We start from the raw sequence: 16,337 nt of genomic DNA on the forward strand, positions 1-16,337 counted from the left end.
TAAAGGTAATTTGGCAAAGAGCTCCATTAAAGTAATTCTCCTGATTTTTCATCCTCCTTTCCAACCTTTCTTAAACTGTGGCTGTCCTAGTGTATGATTGGAGAAGCCCTAGATGGGTATGCCCAAAGAGATCCTATTAAATTCCACTGAGTATACCAAACATTAGGTACACCTTCCTAATATTCATCCCAGTCAGTCTGTCATGGAAATAGTTCTTAATGTTTTGTATACTCAGTATTCGAATTCCTAATTCTATGGGTATGCCAAAAGAGTGAAAATGTTTTGTGGTTATATTAGTGGTTGTCACACAGCAAAAAAGCCAACAGGAAATCACTTTTCATCAAATCAAACTTTATTTGTCACATGCGCCGAATACAAGTGTAGACCTTACCGTGAAATGCTTACTTACAAGCCCTTAACCAACATTGCAGTTGAAGAAAGAGTTAAGAAAATATTTACCAAATAAAGTAAAGTAAAAAATAATTAAAAGTAAAATGACAAGGCTACATACAGGGGGTACCAGTACCGAGTTTATGTGCGGATGTACAAGTTAGTCGAGGTAATTCACTTCAAATCTCTCAGACATTGTTTACATCCCTTATATCTACATTACACGCAGCTACAGGAAACAACAATAACGTCCGAGACTACTCTGCCTGCCAAAAGAAAACAAAGCCTTCACTAATCCTTTTATACTAGCTCCTCTGTGGGCCTCTAGTGAGAAGCTGACATCATCCCAAATGAGAAACTTGTGTTTCTGCGACATGTGTGCATGTTGTTGTTATTGTCCCCAACTCAGCATCTATCTCAGTATCATGACAACAAATAAGATATCTGCAAGCCAATTAAAGTGCATTTTCAAATCAAACCACACTGCTCATTACTAATCCTCTGAGACAATTGAGGTAGCACAACAAATAGCCCAGACACCTTTATTTAATTGGACCAAAATCCAAAGGGTTAGGGTAACATTAAAATACAATGTTTAACAATTGTGAGAGTAAGTTAGACTTACACAACATATTAAAGGGAAATTGATATTACACAAATACTACATATTATTGGCAACAGTCCACATGTGAATGACTGATATTGCTTAGACATTACATCATGTGAATCTACAATAGTTATTCTGTTGCTATCTTAAGCATTGAATTATGCTGCTGCAACCACATAATGTTACCCCCTAGAATAGCCACTTTGAAGCAATCTTTAACTACACTTGATAGATTGCTGCGTATTACACTAGATTAGCAACATAATCAGGGTTTCTTCTTGGTCTCTTTGTAAGACAGGTAGTAATGTTTGGATCAGCCTTCGCTTTGTGATCTTGCGGAATTCCAAGAAAACTGTCCAGCTTCTTAAAGATATAGTACACATCTCTCAGGAGTGACCATCCAGATAGTAGTGGTGCCAGCCCCTGCAGTCTCACGTCGTATTCTTCTTCTTCTTAGGTGCCGTGTAACTAGCTGTGTGGTGCTCTTTCCTGACATACTTATCATGGCCCTCCCTGGGAAAAAACATTACAAAAACACCAGGATGAATCGCAGGGAATCTAACTTTCTCGTAAATCACTGCAATGATGTCATTGCAATGATTTGCTTGAGTTATGTGGCCATAGTAGTAGTATTGTGCAGTACCTGAAGCAGCGGTTGCAGTACAAATCACCATCACAGGTGTGACAGCGAATGGAGGCGTCCTGGTTACAGATGGAGCACCAGGGAAGCTCATCCTCGTCACTGTCTAAATCCTGACAGGTTACGACAGCTGCTGGGGTTCTCGACGACGTTGAAGGAACTGGTGTCTATAACATAGATTAAACAAATATATATTTAATTTTGTTCTTTTACTATCTGCAATTTACTTGTGGAATTCTATGAAGTGTGTGTATTCAAGGAGGACTGCAGGTTTATTACCGGTTTCATGCGAGCGTCTGTCTTCTCTATGTTCCTAGGGCCACTGTGCTCAGGAGGTATGTTGTAGCCACTGGCCTCATCTAATGCAGCTTCTTCCGTGAGCTGGGAATGAGTAAACAATGACCACAGTTTGCTTTATCATTCATATTCACCTTTACCAGATCACAGCTTCAATTGTCTCTTTCAATTTCTTTCAACTCTTATTATTATTTTATATAAATAAAATGGCAAAACAGCTGTCCCATGTGGTTATGAAAAGTAGCACTATCTTAAAAGAGGTTGAAAAGAGGTTGATATGCATCGCAACTATGGGTAGGAATGTAAAATAACAAGGACTCCGTTGAAATAAAGTACATATTCAAAGTAGGTTCTGCTTTTAGTTGCAGACCTTTTTCAGTATCCTCGTCATGGCCTCTTCCTCAGTCTCGTCCTCGCTGTCAGGGTGTTGGAAGTCTTCCATTGTGACTGAAACAACATGACAGAACACTGTTACAGCACAACAATACAACACAGATGACACATCACATAAACAAGAACACAGATTTGACCACACTGAAGCATTCCAGTGACTGTTGAAATATGGTTTCCTCTCCTCTCTTTCGCTCATAGCTATGGTGTGATTCTGTATGAAGTATTTATATGGGGGGGGCTTAATATCTACATTTAGTAATTTACCCTTGTCGGGGTCCTGTCCCTTGAGCTGGGCCAGCCTCTTGGCCATCTGTAGAACCTGTTCCTGGGAGCAGCGGTCCCGTCTCAGGTCCTCCATGGCGTCGGCCAGCAGGCGGTTCTTTTTATCCTCCAGCTGCCTGGCTGCATCCTGCAGCCCACCCCCATTATCCAGGTTCTCTTCCAGCCTATCCCCCTCCTGCTTATTCAAGTCATTCATGGGGCCATCCACACCTGGAATGGAAACATGGTTGGAAAATAGATTCAGCATTTACAACAGCTTGATAGAATAGGAAGCCATTGAATTGTTATCTTTGAATAAAGACTAATCGACAGTAATATCTCACATAACACATAACACTTTTCATTCAAGTTGGTACAGTTACAAATGGGAAGAATCCAAATACCTTCAGGATTTGGTTGTTGGGTGTCTATGACAACTTCCTCTGACAACTGAGTGATCAGGTCATTGGCTTGTTCTGTTGAGGTCCGAACATCAGGGGGCTGGTGTACCTGCACAGAGCCACAAAACTAAGTTATTGCAATAATAGGACTTCACTAAGACCTGAATAATTTGGATACAGAATGAATGAGGTCAAACAGCAGCAACACAAAGTGTTTGCTTAATATGTGTAGTCTAATGCTCAGACTCACAGGTAGAAGGGCTTGGGAGGGAGGAGGTCTTCCCTGTAAGGCTGCCAAGCGGTCCTCCATCTGCCCTGCAGAGGGTACAGGCTGGAGAGGAGCCTTCAGGGCAGCCAGGCGGGATTCAATCTCTCTTTCTGACGGGATGGACTCTATAAACAAAGGTTGGCCACAGATATAATTTCAGGTATCAGTAAAGATATAGGCCTATTGGAACATAGTGTGTTAGACAATGCTCACTTGGTTTGGTGTCCTCTTTCAGCTTTTGCAGCCTCTCAGCGATGGCCAGGTCCTCTTTACTCAGACGTTTGGTTGGAATGAGGCCTAGTTTGGCATTTCTGCTGCCCCCTGTTTCAGGGGGTGGTATCGGTTGTCCTTGTTTGGCCTCAAGAGCAGCAACACGTCTGCGCAAACACAATATAAAAGGCGTTATGATATCTACCGATAAGCAACATATAGCGAACAGTCGACTGACTCATCAAACCTCCTGTACTCACTTTTTGTAGTTTTCAGGAGGGGACCATCTTGCAGCATTATTTTGGTTTTCTCCACTGCCAAAACAGTATTCAGAGAGCAAGCAAAACCAGCGGATCAAATATCATGTTATTGAATAGGTATAACGTTTTGGTAGAAAAGCAAAACTACATCATCACTCCACCTTGTGAGATTCCCATGACATTGCTTGCAGATCTTCTGCTGGGTGTTGCCACAGCGAGGCACCACTGCGTTGAAAGTCAGGCAACCCGAGCAAAATGAACGCCCACAGTTCTTACAGCCCAACTGTAAAATATGACAATTAAAACATAAAACAAGGAGTTCGAACCTGTACCAGATGATTTGACAATTATAGGCAGTCAAATATTCAGGTAACTACAGCAACTGAAAATGAGTAACGTTACTAGGGGGTAGAAACAAACCTCCTTCCTGAAGAGAGTGAACTTTGATGCACAACAATAGCAACGGTTGTCCATTTCGCCGCATTTAGAATAATGTAATCTGGTTGAACGGCCACTACTGCTATCGTCATGCCATCTACGTATGATACAGTCATTTGTCAAATAAACATAAAACTAACTATTTCATAGCTAGATTTATTTAGACTATCCAAGAAAAATCCATTGATCAATCAGGAAGTCCACCGGAAGTTGCATGTACATTAAGTCTAGGTTCAAAATATAACTGGCCATCTTCAACCTAGCATTCCGTGAGCGTGCAGCCACATGATAAATGTAGTCCTAAAATATACATTTAAAGCAAACATATTTTTTTTATGGAAGATATTAAATCTGAATGGTTTTCGTATCCACCGTAAATAATATACTATCGGCGAAAAACACATAGATTTTTTCAAACGAGTTTCTCGTTTACTAACATCGTTGGGTGTGACCATCCAATCATCTTTGTCCAAATCTTCTCGCGGTTCGAGTTCAAAAGACACAGAGCAACCAGCATGAAAAAGACAACGACCCAGTCCAGTGTTGTTTAACTTAGACAAAAAATATACATATTTTATCAAGAAAGTTGTTGAAGAAAAAATATATATCTAGCAGGGTAAGATATGTTTGATATAACGTTAGCCTAATACGATTTGGAAACCTAGCTTTGTAGTAGCTAGCTAACCAGCTAGCTACTGTGGCTAACTTGGCTAACGCTAGCCACCTAGCTAGTTATTGTTATGTAACTACTGTAGCTAGCGCTTTTGCAAACACATTTCAAAGCGTGATACCTTGCTTGTTACTTGCCTTGTAAAATATTACAAGTTGTCCAAGAGATGTATTTGTGTGGCTTGTCATTGTTTGTGTCTGCTGTTATTGTAGCTAGCTAGCTGACTTACAGAACCAAAATGGCAGAAGGTGGAGAGGCAGACTGGGAACTTTGCAAAGAGAACATCCAGCCCTTGAAGAAAGGTCGGGCCATATCAGTTTTACACCAGGCACTCAGTCAACAGCAAGAGGGTTCGAGCTCTGCCACCAACCAACACAAACAGTAAGGATGCCTTTATTAAAGTACTTAACTATTTTATCTTTTATTTAACTAGGCAAGTCAGTTAAGAACAAATTCTTATTTTCAATGACGGCCTAGGAACAGTGGGTTAACTGCCAGTTCAGGGGGTTTGAACTTGCAACCTTCCGGTTACTAGTCCAACGCTCTAACCACTAGGCTACCCTGCCGCCCCAACTATCTACAAACAGGGATTTAAGTGTTGTGCTTGGGATGGGAGGGAGAGACAGCATAAAGTGGGAATTTTGCTTACTAGCCATCTAACATTAAATAACCAGTTTTGGGGCAGTTCCACAAGGCATTCTGGTTCTTGGCTTGACTGAATGGTGTGAATTTACAGTGTTGACAAATCTGCAAACAGGCCTATTGTTTTGTGTTCAACCAATGTGTTTGTTGTCTTCAGGGCTTTTGAGTCTGAACTGAGAGTGTATGATGGAGATGACCCCCTTGATGTTTGGGATCGGTAAGATGAAAAGGATTACTCTGGCCAAAACTGTGATCATACCTGAATGAATATTACAGTGTGAATGTCTTAATGTTCATTGATAATGTCATTATTGTAGCCAGATAACATGGTGCCTTTTGAACAGGTATGTTAAATGGACAGAGCAGACCTATCCACAGGGAGGAAAGGAGAGTAACCTTAATGTGCTTTTGGAGAGAGCTGTGATGTGCTTTACAGAGGAAAATAAATATCACAATGACAGCCGTTATGTTGACCTATGGATCAAATTTGTAAGTAACCCTTGTCCTTTGTTCATACAGCTTTATCATGTGACAAGTGTCAATCAAACAAGTTGTATTCATGACTGTGTATGTACTCTGTCTTCCTGTATTAGGCAGAGAGTGGTCACGAGCCTTTGGATATCTACAGATATATGCGAGCCCAGGGAATAGGAGTACAACAGGCTTCCTTCTACATTGCCTGGTCTGAGGAGTATGAGCATCAGGGTAACTCTCGAACAGCAGACAGTGTCTACCAGGAGGGCTTCAAGCGTGGGGCTGAACCTCTGGAGAAACTCCTGCAGTTCCACAAGTATGGATCTACTTTAATTTTTTTACTGGATCTACTTCCATGCTGTTTAAGGTGGTTTTAGTTTTCCTAGTATAATTCAATATTTTGTGTCATCTGTTGCAGGGCTTTGCAGGCGCGTGTGTCCCGGCAGGTGATGTCTGGAATGGTGAATGACGAGGAGGAGGAAGCTGAGGCAGCAAAGCCTGAGCGGGTTTCTCTGGTGGATCTAAAACACAGGGGGAAGAAAAAGGCTGTTGCACCCATTAGTAGAGTTGGTGCAGCACTAAGCAGTAAGTAAGCACATGTCTCTTTTCAAAATGATAAATCATTCCAGCTTAAAGTGTCATGTTGGGTTATGTAATGTCATAAAGAAGAATATATTTATGACTTTTGACTATATTACTTGTTTGTTCACAGGTAATTCACGAAGCCTACAGTTACAAGGCCCACCAGCTCTGGCCAGCAGTGGTCAAAACAGTTGCCTTGTGATCTTTGATGAGAACAAGGCTGTCAGCGCTGAGCCCTCTGAACCAAAGTTGGAATCTTGGATGGCCCCACCCCCATCGAGATTCAAGGAGAACGAGCAGAGGCCTGAGAAATGGAGCGATGTAAAGGTATGAGGCACACAGTAATGGGACTTAAGGCTTGTTATAATTTATGACTGAATTTGTGTGTGCTCTATTGTAGATGCCAATGAAGTCCAGGTTTGGTCACAGTGTTGTGGCTCTGCCCAGCAAGCCAAACTTCCAGCCCTTTGTGGAGGAGTCGGATCAGCCTCCAGCTATGTGAGTGTAAACTGACATCATCTTAATCATAACTAACTGAATTAACTACTGCGGCTGGAACAGCAAAGATCCATTTTTCTATTCAAAGAAATGTAGGTCGAGCAATAAATTATTTCAAAATTGTGTGACTTAAACCCAGCAGTAACCCTGAGCTGTATGCCTTTGGCATAGTTTGTTTCTGCTCCAGCTGTGTTTTAGTTATTTGTTCTGACACCTTATTCCTCCAGGACACCGTGTAAGATCAACCCAGCGGTGAATTCAGTGTTGTCTGCACGGAAGCCCTGCGGGGATGAGACTCCTCTGAAGAGACTGCAGCAACAGCAGCAGGAAGAGGGGAAAGCTCTGGAGCAGAGCATGTACTGCAAAAAGCTGCTGCTCAGTGGCGCCTCCGAGTTCTGCTTTGAGGAACTGCGGGCTGAGCGCTACCGACAGAAGAAGGCCTTGGAGTCAGGGGGCAGTGGCAAGGAAGAGCAAGCGGGCTCTGGTCTTCCAAACTGACACGTTTCAACAAGGACATGTTCAGTGTTTTATTATTAAGTAGGAGACTATCAGTGTCATCATGTATGTATTTTAGAGTTTGTGTATATAAAAAGTTTCAAACTTGTCCACTGTGGGAGTCAAACCCACAAGGGTCATGCTCTACTAACTGAGCCAGATGGCACCACTAATAACACACTATGTATCTGTCTTTCTTTCCTCTTTATTATTTATTTGCCTGCTTCATGTAACCTCCCAGTGTAATTAACCTTTCAGTGGTGTAGGAATGACAGGGAGAAATCCAGAGGTGAGAATGACACGGTTCAATTCATATCGATGCATAGCTGTCACTGCTGTGTATTTTATTTTAATATATATTTTTTAACCTTTAGTTAACAAGGCAAGTCAGTTAAGAACAAATTCTTATTTTCAATGACAGCCTAGGAACAGTGGGTTAACTACCTGTTCAGGGGCAGAACGACAGATATGTACCTTGTCACCTCGGGGATTTGAACTTGCAACCTTTCGGTTACTAGTCCAAAGCTCTAACCACTAGGATACCCTGCCATCCCATATATATGTACTGTACCAGTCAAACGTTTGGGCACACCTACTCATTCAAGGGTTATTGTTTATTTTTGCGCTTTTCTACATTGTAGAATAATATTGAATACAACAAAACTATGAAATAACACATGGAATCATGTAGTAACCTAAAAAGTCAACATACACAACAAATCAACATACCGTGCCGTTCAAAAGTTTGGGGTCACTTAGAAATGTCCTTGTTTTTGAAAGAAAAGCACATTATTTGTCCATTGAAATAAAATAGATCAGAAATACAGTGTAGACATTGTTCATGTTGAAAATGACTATTGTAGCTGGAAACGGCAGATTTTTAAATTGAATATCTACATAGGCGTACAGAGGTCCATTAGCAACCATCACTCCTGTGTTCCAATGGCATGTTGTGTTAGCTAATCCAAGTATCATTTTATAAGGCTAATTGATCATTGGAAATCCCCTTTGCGATTATTTTAGCAAAGCTGAAAACTTGTCTGATTAAAGAAGCAATAAAACTGGCCTTTCGACTAGTTGAGTATCTGGAGCATCAGCATTTGTGGGTTCGATTACAGGCTTCACAAAACGTTGCGAACTGGCCCTAACCAGAATAGCAAGAGGAGTGGGAGGCTCTGGTGCACAACTGAGCGAGAGGACAAGTACATTCGTGTCTAGTTCGAGAAACAGACGCCTCACAAGTCCTCAACTGGCAGCTTCATTAAATAGTACCTGCCAAACACCGGTCTCAACGTCAACAGTGAAGCGGTGACTCCGGGATGCTATTTCATAGTTTTGATGTCTTCGCTATTACAATGTAGAAAATAGTAAAACTAGAAAAAACCCTGGAATGAGTAGGCATGTCCAAACGTTTGACTGATTCTGTCGGTTTAAATGTACCCCACAGCTCTGTGGTGACCATTTTTTAATAAATTAGAAATAAAGGTTCACATAAAATGTCATTTGTCACATACACATGGTTAGCAGATGTTAATGCGAGTGTAGCGAAATGCTTGTGCTTCTAGTTCCGACAATGCAGTGATAACCGAGTAATCTAACCTAACAATTTCACAACTACCTTATACACACGAGTGTAAAGGGATGAATAATATGTGCATAAAAATATATGAATGAGTGATGGTACAGAACAGCATAGGCAAGATGCAGTAGATGGTATCGAGTACAGTATATACATATGAGATGAGTAATGTAGGGTATGTAAACATATAAAAGTGGCATTGTTTAAAGTGGCTAGTGATAAATGTATTACATAAAGATGGCAAGATGCAGTAGATTTATATTTTTTATTTCACCTTTATTTAACCAGGTAGGCAAGTTGAGAACAAGTTCTCATTTACAATTGCGACCTGGCCAAGATAAAGCAAAGCAGTTCGACACATACAACAACACAGAGTTACACATGGAGTAAAACAAACATACAGTCAATAATACAGTATAAACAAGTCTATATATGATGTGAGCAAATGAGGTGAGATAAGGGAGGTGGTGGCAAAGTAAATACAATATAGCAAGTAAAAAAACACTGGAATGGTAGATTTGCAGTGGAAGAATGCAAAGTAGAAATAAAAAGTAATGCGGTGCAAAGGAGCAAAATAAATACAGTAGGGAAAGAGGTAGTTGTTTGGGCTAAATTATAGGTGGGCTATGTACAGGTGCAGTAATCTGAGCTGCTCTGACAGTTGGTGCTTAAAGCTAGTGAGGGAGATATGTGTTTCCAGTTTCAGAGATTTTTGTAGTTCGTTCCAGTCATTGGCAGCAGAGAACTGGAAGGAGAGGCGGCCAAAGAAATAATTGGTTTTGGGGGTGACCAGAGAGATATACCTGCTGGAGCGCGTGCTACAGGTGGGTGATGCTATGGTGACCAGCGAGCTGAGATAAGGGGGGACTTTACCTAGCAGGGTCTTGTAGATGACATGGAGCCAGTGGGTTTGGCGACGAGTATGAAGCGAGGGCCAGCCAACGAGAGCGTACAGGTCGCAATGGTGGGTAGTATATGGGGCTTTGGTGACAAAACAGATTGCACTGTGATAGACTGCATACAATTTGTTGAGTAGGGTATTGGAGGCTATTTTGTAAATGACATCGCCGAAGTCGAGGATTGGTAGGATGGTCAGTTTTACAAGGGTATGTTTGACAGCATGAGTGAAGGATTCTTTGTTGTGAAATAGGAAGCCAATTCTAGATTTAACTTTGGATTGGAGATGTTTGATGCGGGTCTGGAAGGAGAGTTTACAGTCTAACCAGACACCTAGGTATTTGTAGTTGTCCACATATTCTAAGTCAGAGCCGTCCAGAGTAGTGATGTTGGACAGGCGGGCAGGTGCAGGCAGCGATCGGTTGAAGAGCATGCATTTAGTTTTACTTGTATTTAAGAGCAATTGGAGTCCACGGACAGAGAGTTGTATGGCATTGAAGCTTGCCTGGAGGGTTGTTAACACAGTGTCCAAAGAAGGGCCAGAAGTATACAGAATGGTGTCGTCTGCGTAGAGGTGGATCAGAGACTCACCAGCAGCAAGAGCGACATCATTGATGTATACAGAGAAGAGTCGGTCCAAGAATTGAACCCTGTGGCACCCCCATAGAGACTGCCAGAGGTCCGAACAGCAGACCCTCCGATTTGACACACTGAACTCTATCAGAGAAGTAGTTGGTGAACCAGGCGAGGCAATCATTTGAGAAACCAAGGCTGTCGAGTCTGCCGATGAGGATGTGGTGATTGACAGAGTCGAAAGCCTTGGCCAGATCAATGAATACGGCTGCACAGTAATGTTTCTTATCGATGGTGGTTAAGATATCGTTTAGGACCTTGAGCGTGACTGAGGTACAGAGTACAGTATATACATATGAGATGAGTAATGTAGGGTATGAGAACATTATATTAAGTGGCATTGTTTAAAGTGACTAGTGATACATTTTTTACATACATTTTTCCATTATTAAAGTGGCTGGAGTTGAGTCAGTATGTTGGCAGCAGCCACTCAATGTTAGTGGTGGCTGTTTAACAGTCTGATGGCCTTGAGATAGAAGCTGTTTTTCAGTATCTCGGTCCCTGCTTTGATGCACCTGTACTGGCCTCGCCTTTTGGATGATAGCGGGGTGAACAGTCTTGTGATGTGTTTATGATGAGTCTTGTGATAATTGTTGCCTGATGAACTGGAGCCTGTTGTATGACTCACTGTCAGTAGAGGGCATGCATGAGGAGTTCTAGTGCGCAGAGTTCAAATATGGGCTACTTTGCATGTTTTTCAACTGAGGTTATTTGAACCTCCAATTGAATATGAGATGAGTATTTGTATTTATTTGTTATGGATCCACATTAGCTGCTGCTACTCTTCCTGGCGTCCAGCAAAATTAAGGCACTTATGCAATTTCATAAACATTACAAAACATTCATAACAGATTTCACACCACTGTGTGCCCTCAGGCCCCTACCCCACTACCACATATCTACGACACAAAATCTATGTGTACGCATGTGTATAGTGCATATATTATCATGTGTATGCATGTGTCTGTGCCTATGTTTGTGTTGCTCTACAGTCCTCGCTGTTCCATAAGGTGTATTTGATTCTACTGCTTGCATCAGTTACCTGTGTGAAATAGAGTTCCATGTAGGCATGGCTGTATGTAGTACTGTGCGCCTCCCATAATCTGTTCTGGACTTGGGGACTGTGAAGAGACCTCTTGTGGGGTATGCATGAGTGTCTGAGCTGTGTGGTAGTCGTTTAAACAGACAGCTCGGTGCTTTCAACATGTCAATACCTCTCACAAAAACAAGTAGTGATGAAGTCAATCTCTCCTCCACTTTGAGCCAGGACAGATTGACATGCATGTTATTAATGTTTGCTCTCTGTGTACATCCACGTGCCAGCCATGCTGCCCTGTTCTGAGACAATAGCAATTTTCCTAAGTCCCTCTGTGGCACCTGACCACACGACTGAACAGTAATCCAGGTGTGACAAAACTAGAGCCTGTTGGACCTGCCTTGATGATAGTGCTTTTTAAGAAGGTAGAGCAGCGCTTTATTAATGGACAGACTTCTCCCCATCTTAGCTACTGTTGTATCAATATGTTTTGACCATGACAGTTTACAATCCATGGTTACTCTAATCAGTTTAGTCACCTCAACTTTCTCAATTTCCACATTATTTAGTTGAGGTTTAGGGTTTAGTCAAGGATTTGTCTGAAATACAATGCTTTTTGTTTTTGAAATATTTAGGACTAACTTATTCCTTGCCACCCATTCTGAAACTAACTACAGCTCTTTGTTCTGTGTTGCAGTCATTTCAGTTGTTGTAGTAGCTGACGTTTATAATGTTGAGTCATCCGCATACATCGACACTCAAAGCCAGTGGCATGTCGTTAGTAAAGATTGAAAAAAGTAAGGGGCCTAGACAGCTGCCCTGGGGAATTCCTGATTCTACCTGGCTTCCATTAAAGAACACCCTCTGTGTTTTGTTAGACAGGTAACTCTTTATCCACAATAGAGCAATGGGTGTTAAGCCATAACACGTGTTTTCTTTTAGCAGATAATGTCAAAGGCCACACTGAAGTCTAACAAATCAGCCACAATAATCTTTTTATCATCAATTTCTCTCAGCCAATCATCAGTCATTTGTGTGAGTGCTGTGCTTGTTGAATGTCCTTTCCTATCAGCGTGCTGAAAGTCTGTTGTTAATTGGTTTACTGTAAAATAGCTTTTTATCTGGTCAAACACAATTTTTTCTAAAACTTTACTAAAGGGTGGTAACAGGCTGATTGGTCGGATATTTGAGCCAGTAAAGGGGGCTTTACTATTCTTAGATAGTGGAATGACTTTTGCTTCCCTCCAGGCCTGAGCGCAGTAGGCTTCTAGTAGGCTTAAATTGAAGATATGGAAATAAATAAATAAATAAATAATTTTCCATCCAAGTTGTCAGACCCCGCTGGCTTATCATTGTTGCTAGACAACAATCATTTTTTTCACCTCTTCCTTATTCACTTTACGGAATTCAAAATTACAATTCTTGTCTTTCTGAATTTGGTCAGATATACTTGGATGTGTAGTGCATCCAATGTGTTGCTGGCATGTCATGCCTAAGTTTGCTAATCTTGCCAATGAAAATATCAATAAAGTAGTTGGCAATATCAGTTGTTTTTGTGATGAATGAGCATGAGTTGAGTGCCTTTTTTCTCAAAATTTTGTTGAAGGTGCTCCAAAGCTTTTATCTTTGTCTCATAGTGCAGTTTCTTCTTTTTTATTCCATTTAGTCACATGATTTCTCAATTTGCAGTACGTTTGCCAATCGGTTGTGCAGCCAGACTTTTGCCTCATCCCTCTCAACCATAAAATTGTTAAATTCCTCTGCTCTACACAAGCCCTTGCTGGAGGCTAAAGGAGCAAACACTCTGCAATGAGCTGCACTGTCAAACTGCCATAAACTAACTCAATTCACCATATTTGATGTGGCCACATACATCTTAATTATTCAAATGAAATTATTACATTCTCTAACTGGAGGATGTTCTTGCATTTTTCTGTTATCGAGAACGCCCACAATGATATAGCTGCTTGTCATATTGTATCAGCCAGAATCTTAATTTTAACTTCATATTTTCTTAATTGTCCGAGGGAGGTCCAGTCTGACCCTACTGATATAGTAACAAGTAATCCACTGTGATGATGGGATACATGGCTGCTCAGAGGGCAGATTTGATAACTGGGTGGGAGATAGGTGACTAATTAGCAAGTTAAATCCAGCCTCCTTAGTTGGGTTGTGTGAGCAGCAGAGCAGGCCTAGTCACTCCCCTGAGACCCCTACCACCAGGCTGCTGCTGCTACACCAAGGAACTAGAGGGAAGGACATCCTAAATCACATTTACCGCTGGAGGAATTCACGTAGAAACCCACACACAAAACACTGTATGGACCTCACCCTTCATTTTGACTGGATCTGAGTGCCTCTCAACTGGTGAGTCCCCAAAAGTAAAATGTTAATTTTGTGAGAATAGATACACATACAATGTTTAGTGTTATTGCAATTATCTATCTTAGCTGAATCATTTGTATTCTTACTGAAATGTTTGCTGCATGACTTATTAAACGCTTATCCAGATAGTTCTTGATGCAGAAAATCCATACTTCTCTCTTCTTAAAGCCAGCTGTGGAGAGGCTACTATCTATGCTTAATAGGGTTTTGCAAGGCCCTAGGAGGGGGACTTTTGTCTGGCCCGGTTAGTTTGATAGGCAAACACAGTCAGGCTATTTTGACCATGTCTCACAGCTGGTGCTTTTAAGCTATGTCTGGTTTTATTTACAACAGCAGTTAATAGCTAAATTCCTGCCCAAGCCATTACTTCACTTAGCAGAAGTCCTTGCAAGACCTGACGTAGCTCATTGTAGGGTTATGCTGAACTAGCCATAGAAAAGGGACAGGTGTATGACAGCTAATCATTTCAGAATAATGCCATGTCATGCTTTACAATGTTAGGATATGAACTCAGGGGCTGCTGCTCACTCTGAGGTTCTCAGGTCATAGAATTGATGTGGGCTCTGACCACTCACTGATGACCACTCACTGAGTCAACCACAACCACAGTCAACACTAATGTCCTGAGGTGCTCTACCCCATTCTTGAATATTGCCCAGGACAAATCCTGAGTAACCCGACTAAATGTCATTGAAATTGAAATGCAAGCAATTTAAGTGGTTTCTTATGAAGATAAAGGCTTCCATTGAATTACTATAGCTACAAAAGGTTCAAAAGGCCTACTTTGGAATGCGTGTATCATTACCCCCAGTTCATCTGGTGACTCATTATAATAATCAGAAGCAGTAGCAGCCTCATCAAGCATGACAATGCATGACAAACAACAATATATGTGTACTGTTCAGCCTCTGGCTAGCACAGCAAGTCACTATCGTTATTGCTTAAATGCAATGTGTCAGTCTCTTTGACGAAAGTCACATTTTGAGGTTTGTATTGCCTCGTGTTTGATTTTGAATTATATTACAATATTAGCCAGATAAATAACATGGAGGCCAAAGCCAGAATGCATATTGTTATAAATAAAGGGAGGATCGCTACTCAGACTTTTAAAAAACCAATCAAGCCAGGTTCCACACACTGTATGCATGATGTCACGGGATAAGGGGAACAAGCAAACAAACTGGTGTCTATAAACAAGCAGCAAAAGAACGAGAGACCTCCAGATAGCCTAAGCAGAGGCATTTACAGGGTATTTCTGTTATTGTGGGATATTAGTAGGAGACCTGTGTTATGGGATGAGGCTGTACAACTGCCCTGCCCACCCAATATGACCAAAAGCACCACAAAAGTACTAACAGAAGAGACCCAGCAGAAGCGTTCTAAATAACCATGTATTGCAGTGTTCTAAATGACCAGGTATTACAGTGTTCTAAATGACGAAGGTATTACAGTGTTCTAAATGACCAGATATTACAGTGTTCTAAATGACCATGTATTGCAGTGTTGAGAATGACCATCTATTACAGTGTTATAAATGACCGTGTATTACAGCGTTCAAAATGACAACGTATTACAGTATTCTAAATGACCATGCATTCTAAATGGCCATGTTTTACAGTGTTCTAAATGACCGTGTATTAGTGTTCTGAATGACCGTGAATTAGTGTTCTAAATGACCAGGTATTAGTCTTCTAAATAACCATGTATTGCAGTGTTCTAAATGACCAGGTGTTACAGTGTTCAAAATCACAACGTATTACAGTGTTCTAAATGACCATGTATTCTAAATGACCGTGTATTAGTGTTCTGAATGAACATGTCTTAGTGTTCAAATTGACCATGTATTACCGTGTTCTAAATGACCATGTATTACAGTGTTCTACGTGCCAATGTATTACGGTGTTCTAAATGACCAGGTATTGCAGTATTCTAAATGACCATGTATTGCAGTGTTGTGAATGACCATCTATTACAGTGTTCTAAATGACAGTGTATTACAGCGTTCTAAATGACAACGTATTACTGTATTCTAAATGACTATGTATTCTAAATGGCCATGTATTACAGTGTTCTAAATGACCGTGTATTACAGCGTTCTAAATGACAACGTATTACTGTATTCTAAATGACTAAGTATTCTAAATGGCGATGTATTGTAGTGTTCTAAATTACCATGTATTACAGTGTTCTACGTACCAATGTATTACAGTATTCTAAATTACCATGTATTACAGTGTTCTAAATGACCAGGTATTACAGTGTTCTAAATGACCACGTATTA

General features: G+C 41.0%; 2 protein-coding genes across 2 annotated transcripts; one reads left to right on the forward strand and one right to left on the reverse strand.

Moving 5' to 3' along the window:
• Positions 1–740: 740 nt before the first annotated feature.
• Positions 741–4,578, reverse strand: zfyve19 (zinc finger, FYVE domain containing 19). Its single transcript, XM_020488119.2, has 11 exons — positions 4,148–4,578; positions 3,889–4,010; positions 3,728–3,781; positions 3,471–3,634; positions 3,240–3,382; positions 2,993–3,098; positions 2,592–2,819; positions 2,305–2,381; positions 1,917–2,018; positions 1,641–1,804; positions 741–1,510 (listed from the first exon to the last, which is right to left on the reverse strand). Exons 1-11 carry the CDS (start codon positions 4,199–4,201, stop codon positions 1,429–1,431), a joined length of 1,296 nt encoding a protein of 431 aa, XP_020343708.1. The 5' UTR covers positions 4,202–4,578; the 3' UTR covers positions 741–1,428.
• On the forward strand, positions 4,421–9,016 carry bub1bb (BUB1 mitotic checkpoint serine/threonine kinase Bb). Its single transcript, XM_020488120.2, has 9 exons — positions 4,421–4,781; positions 5,048–5,216; positions 5,635–5,694; positions 5,822–5,966; positions 6,071–6,267; positions 6,370–6,536; positions 6,664–6,860; positions 6,934–7,031; positions 7,259–9,016. The coding sequence occupies exons 2-9, from the start codon at positions 5,074–5,076 to the stop codon at positions 7,527–7,529; spliced, it is 1,278 nt and encodes a 425-aa protein (XP_020343709.1). The 5' UTR covers positions 4,421–4,781; positions 5,048–5,073; the 3' UTR covers positions 7,530–9,016.
• Positions 9,017–16,337: the final 7,321 nt, after the last annotated feature.

This window comes from Oncorhynchus kisutch, linkage group LG7 (assembly GCF_002021735.2).
Source record: "Oncorhynchus kisutch isolate 150728-3 linkage group LG7, Okis_V2, whole genome shotgun sequence".
Classification (NCBI taxonomy): domain Eukaryota; kingdom Metazoa; phylum Chordata; class Actinopteri; order Salmoniformes; family Salmonidae; genus Oncorhynchus; species Oncorhynchus kisutch.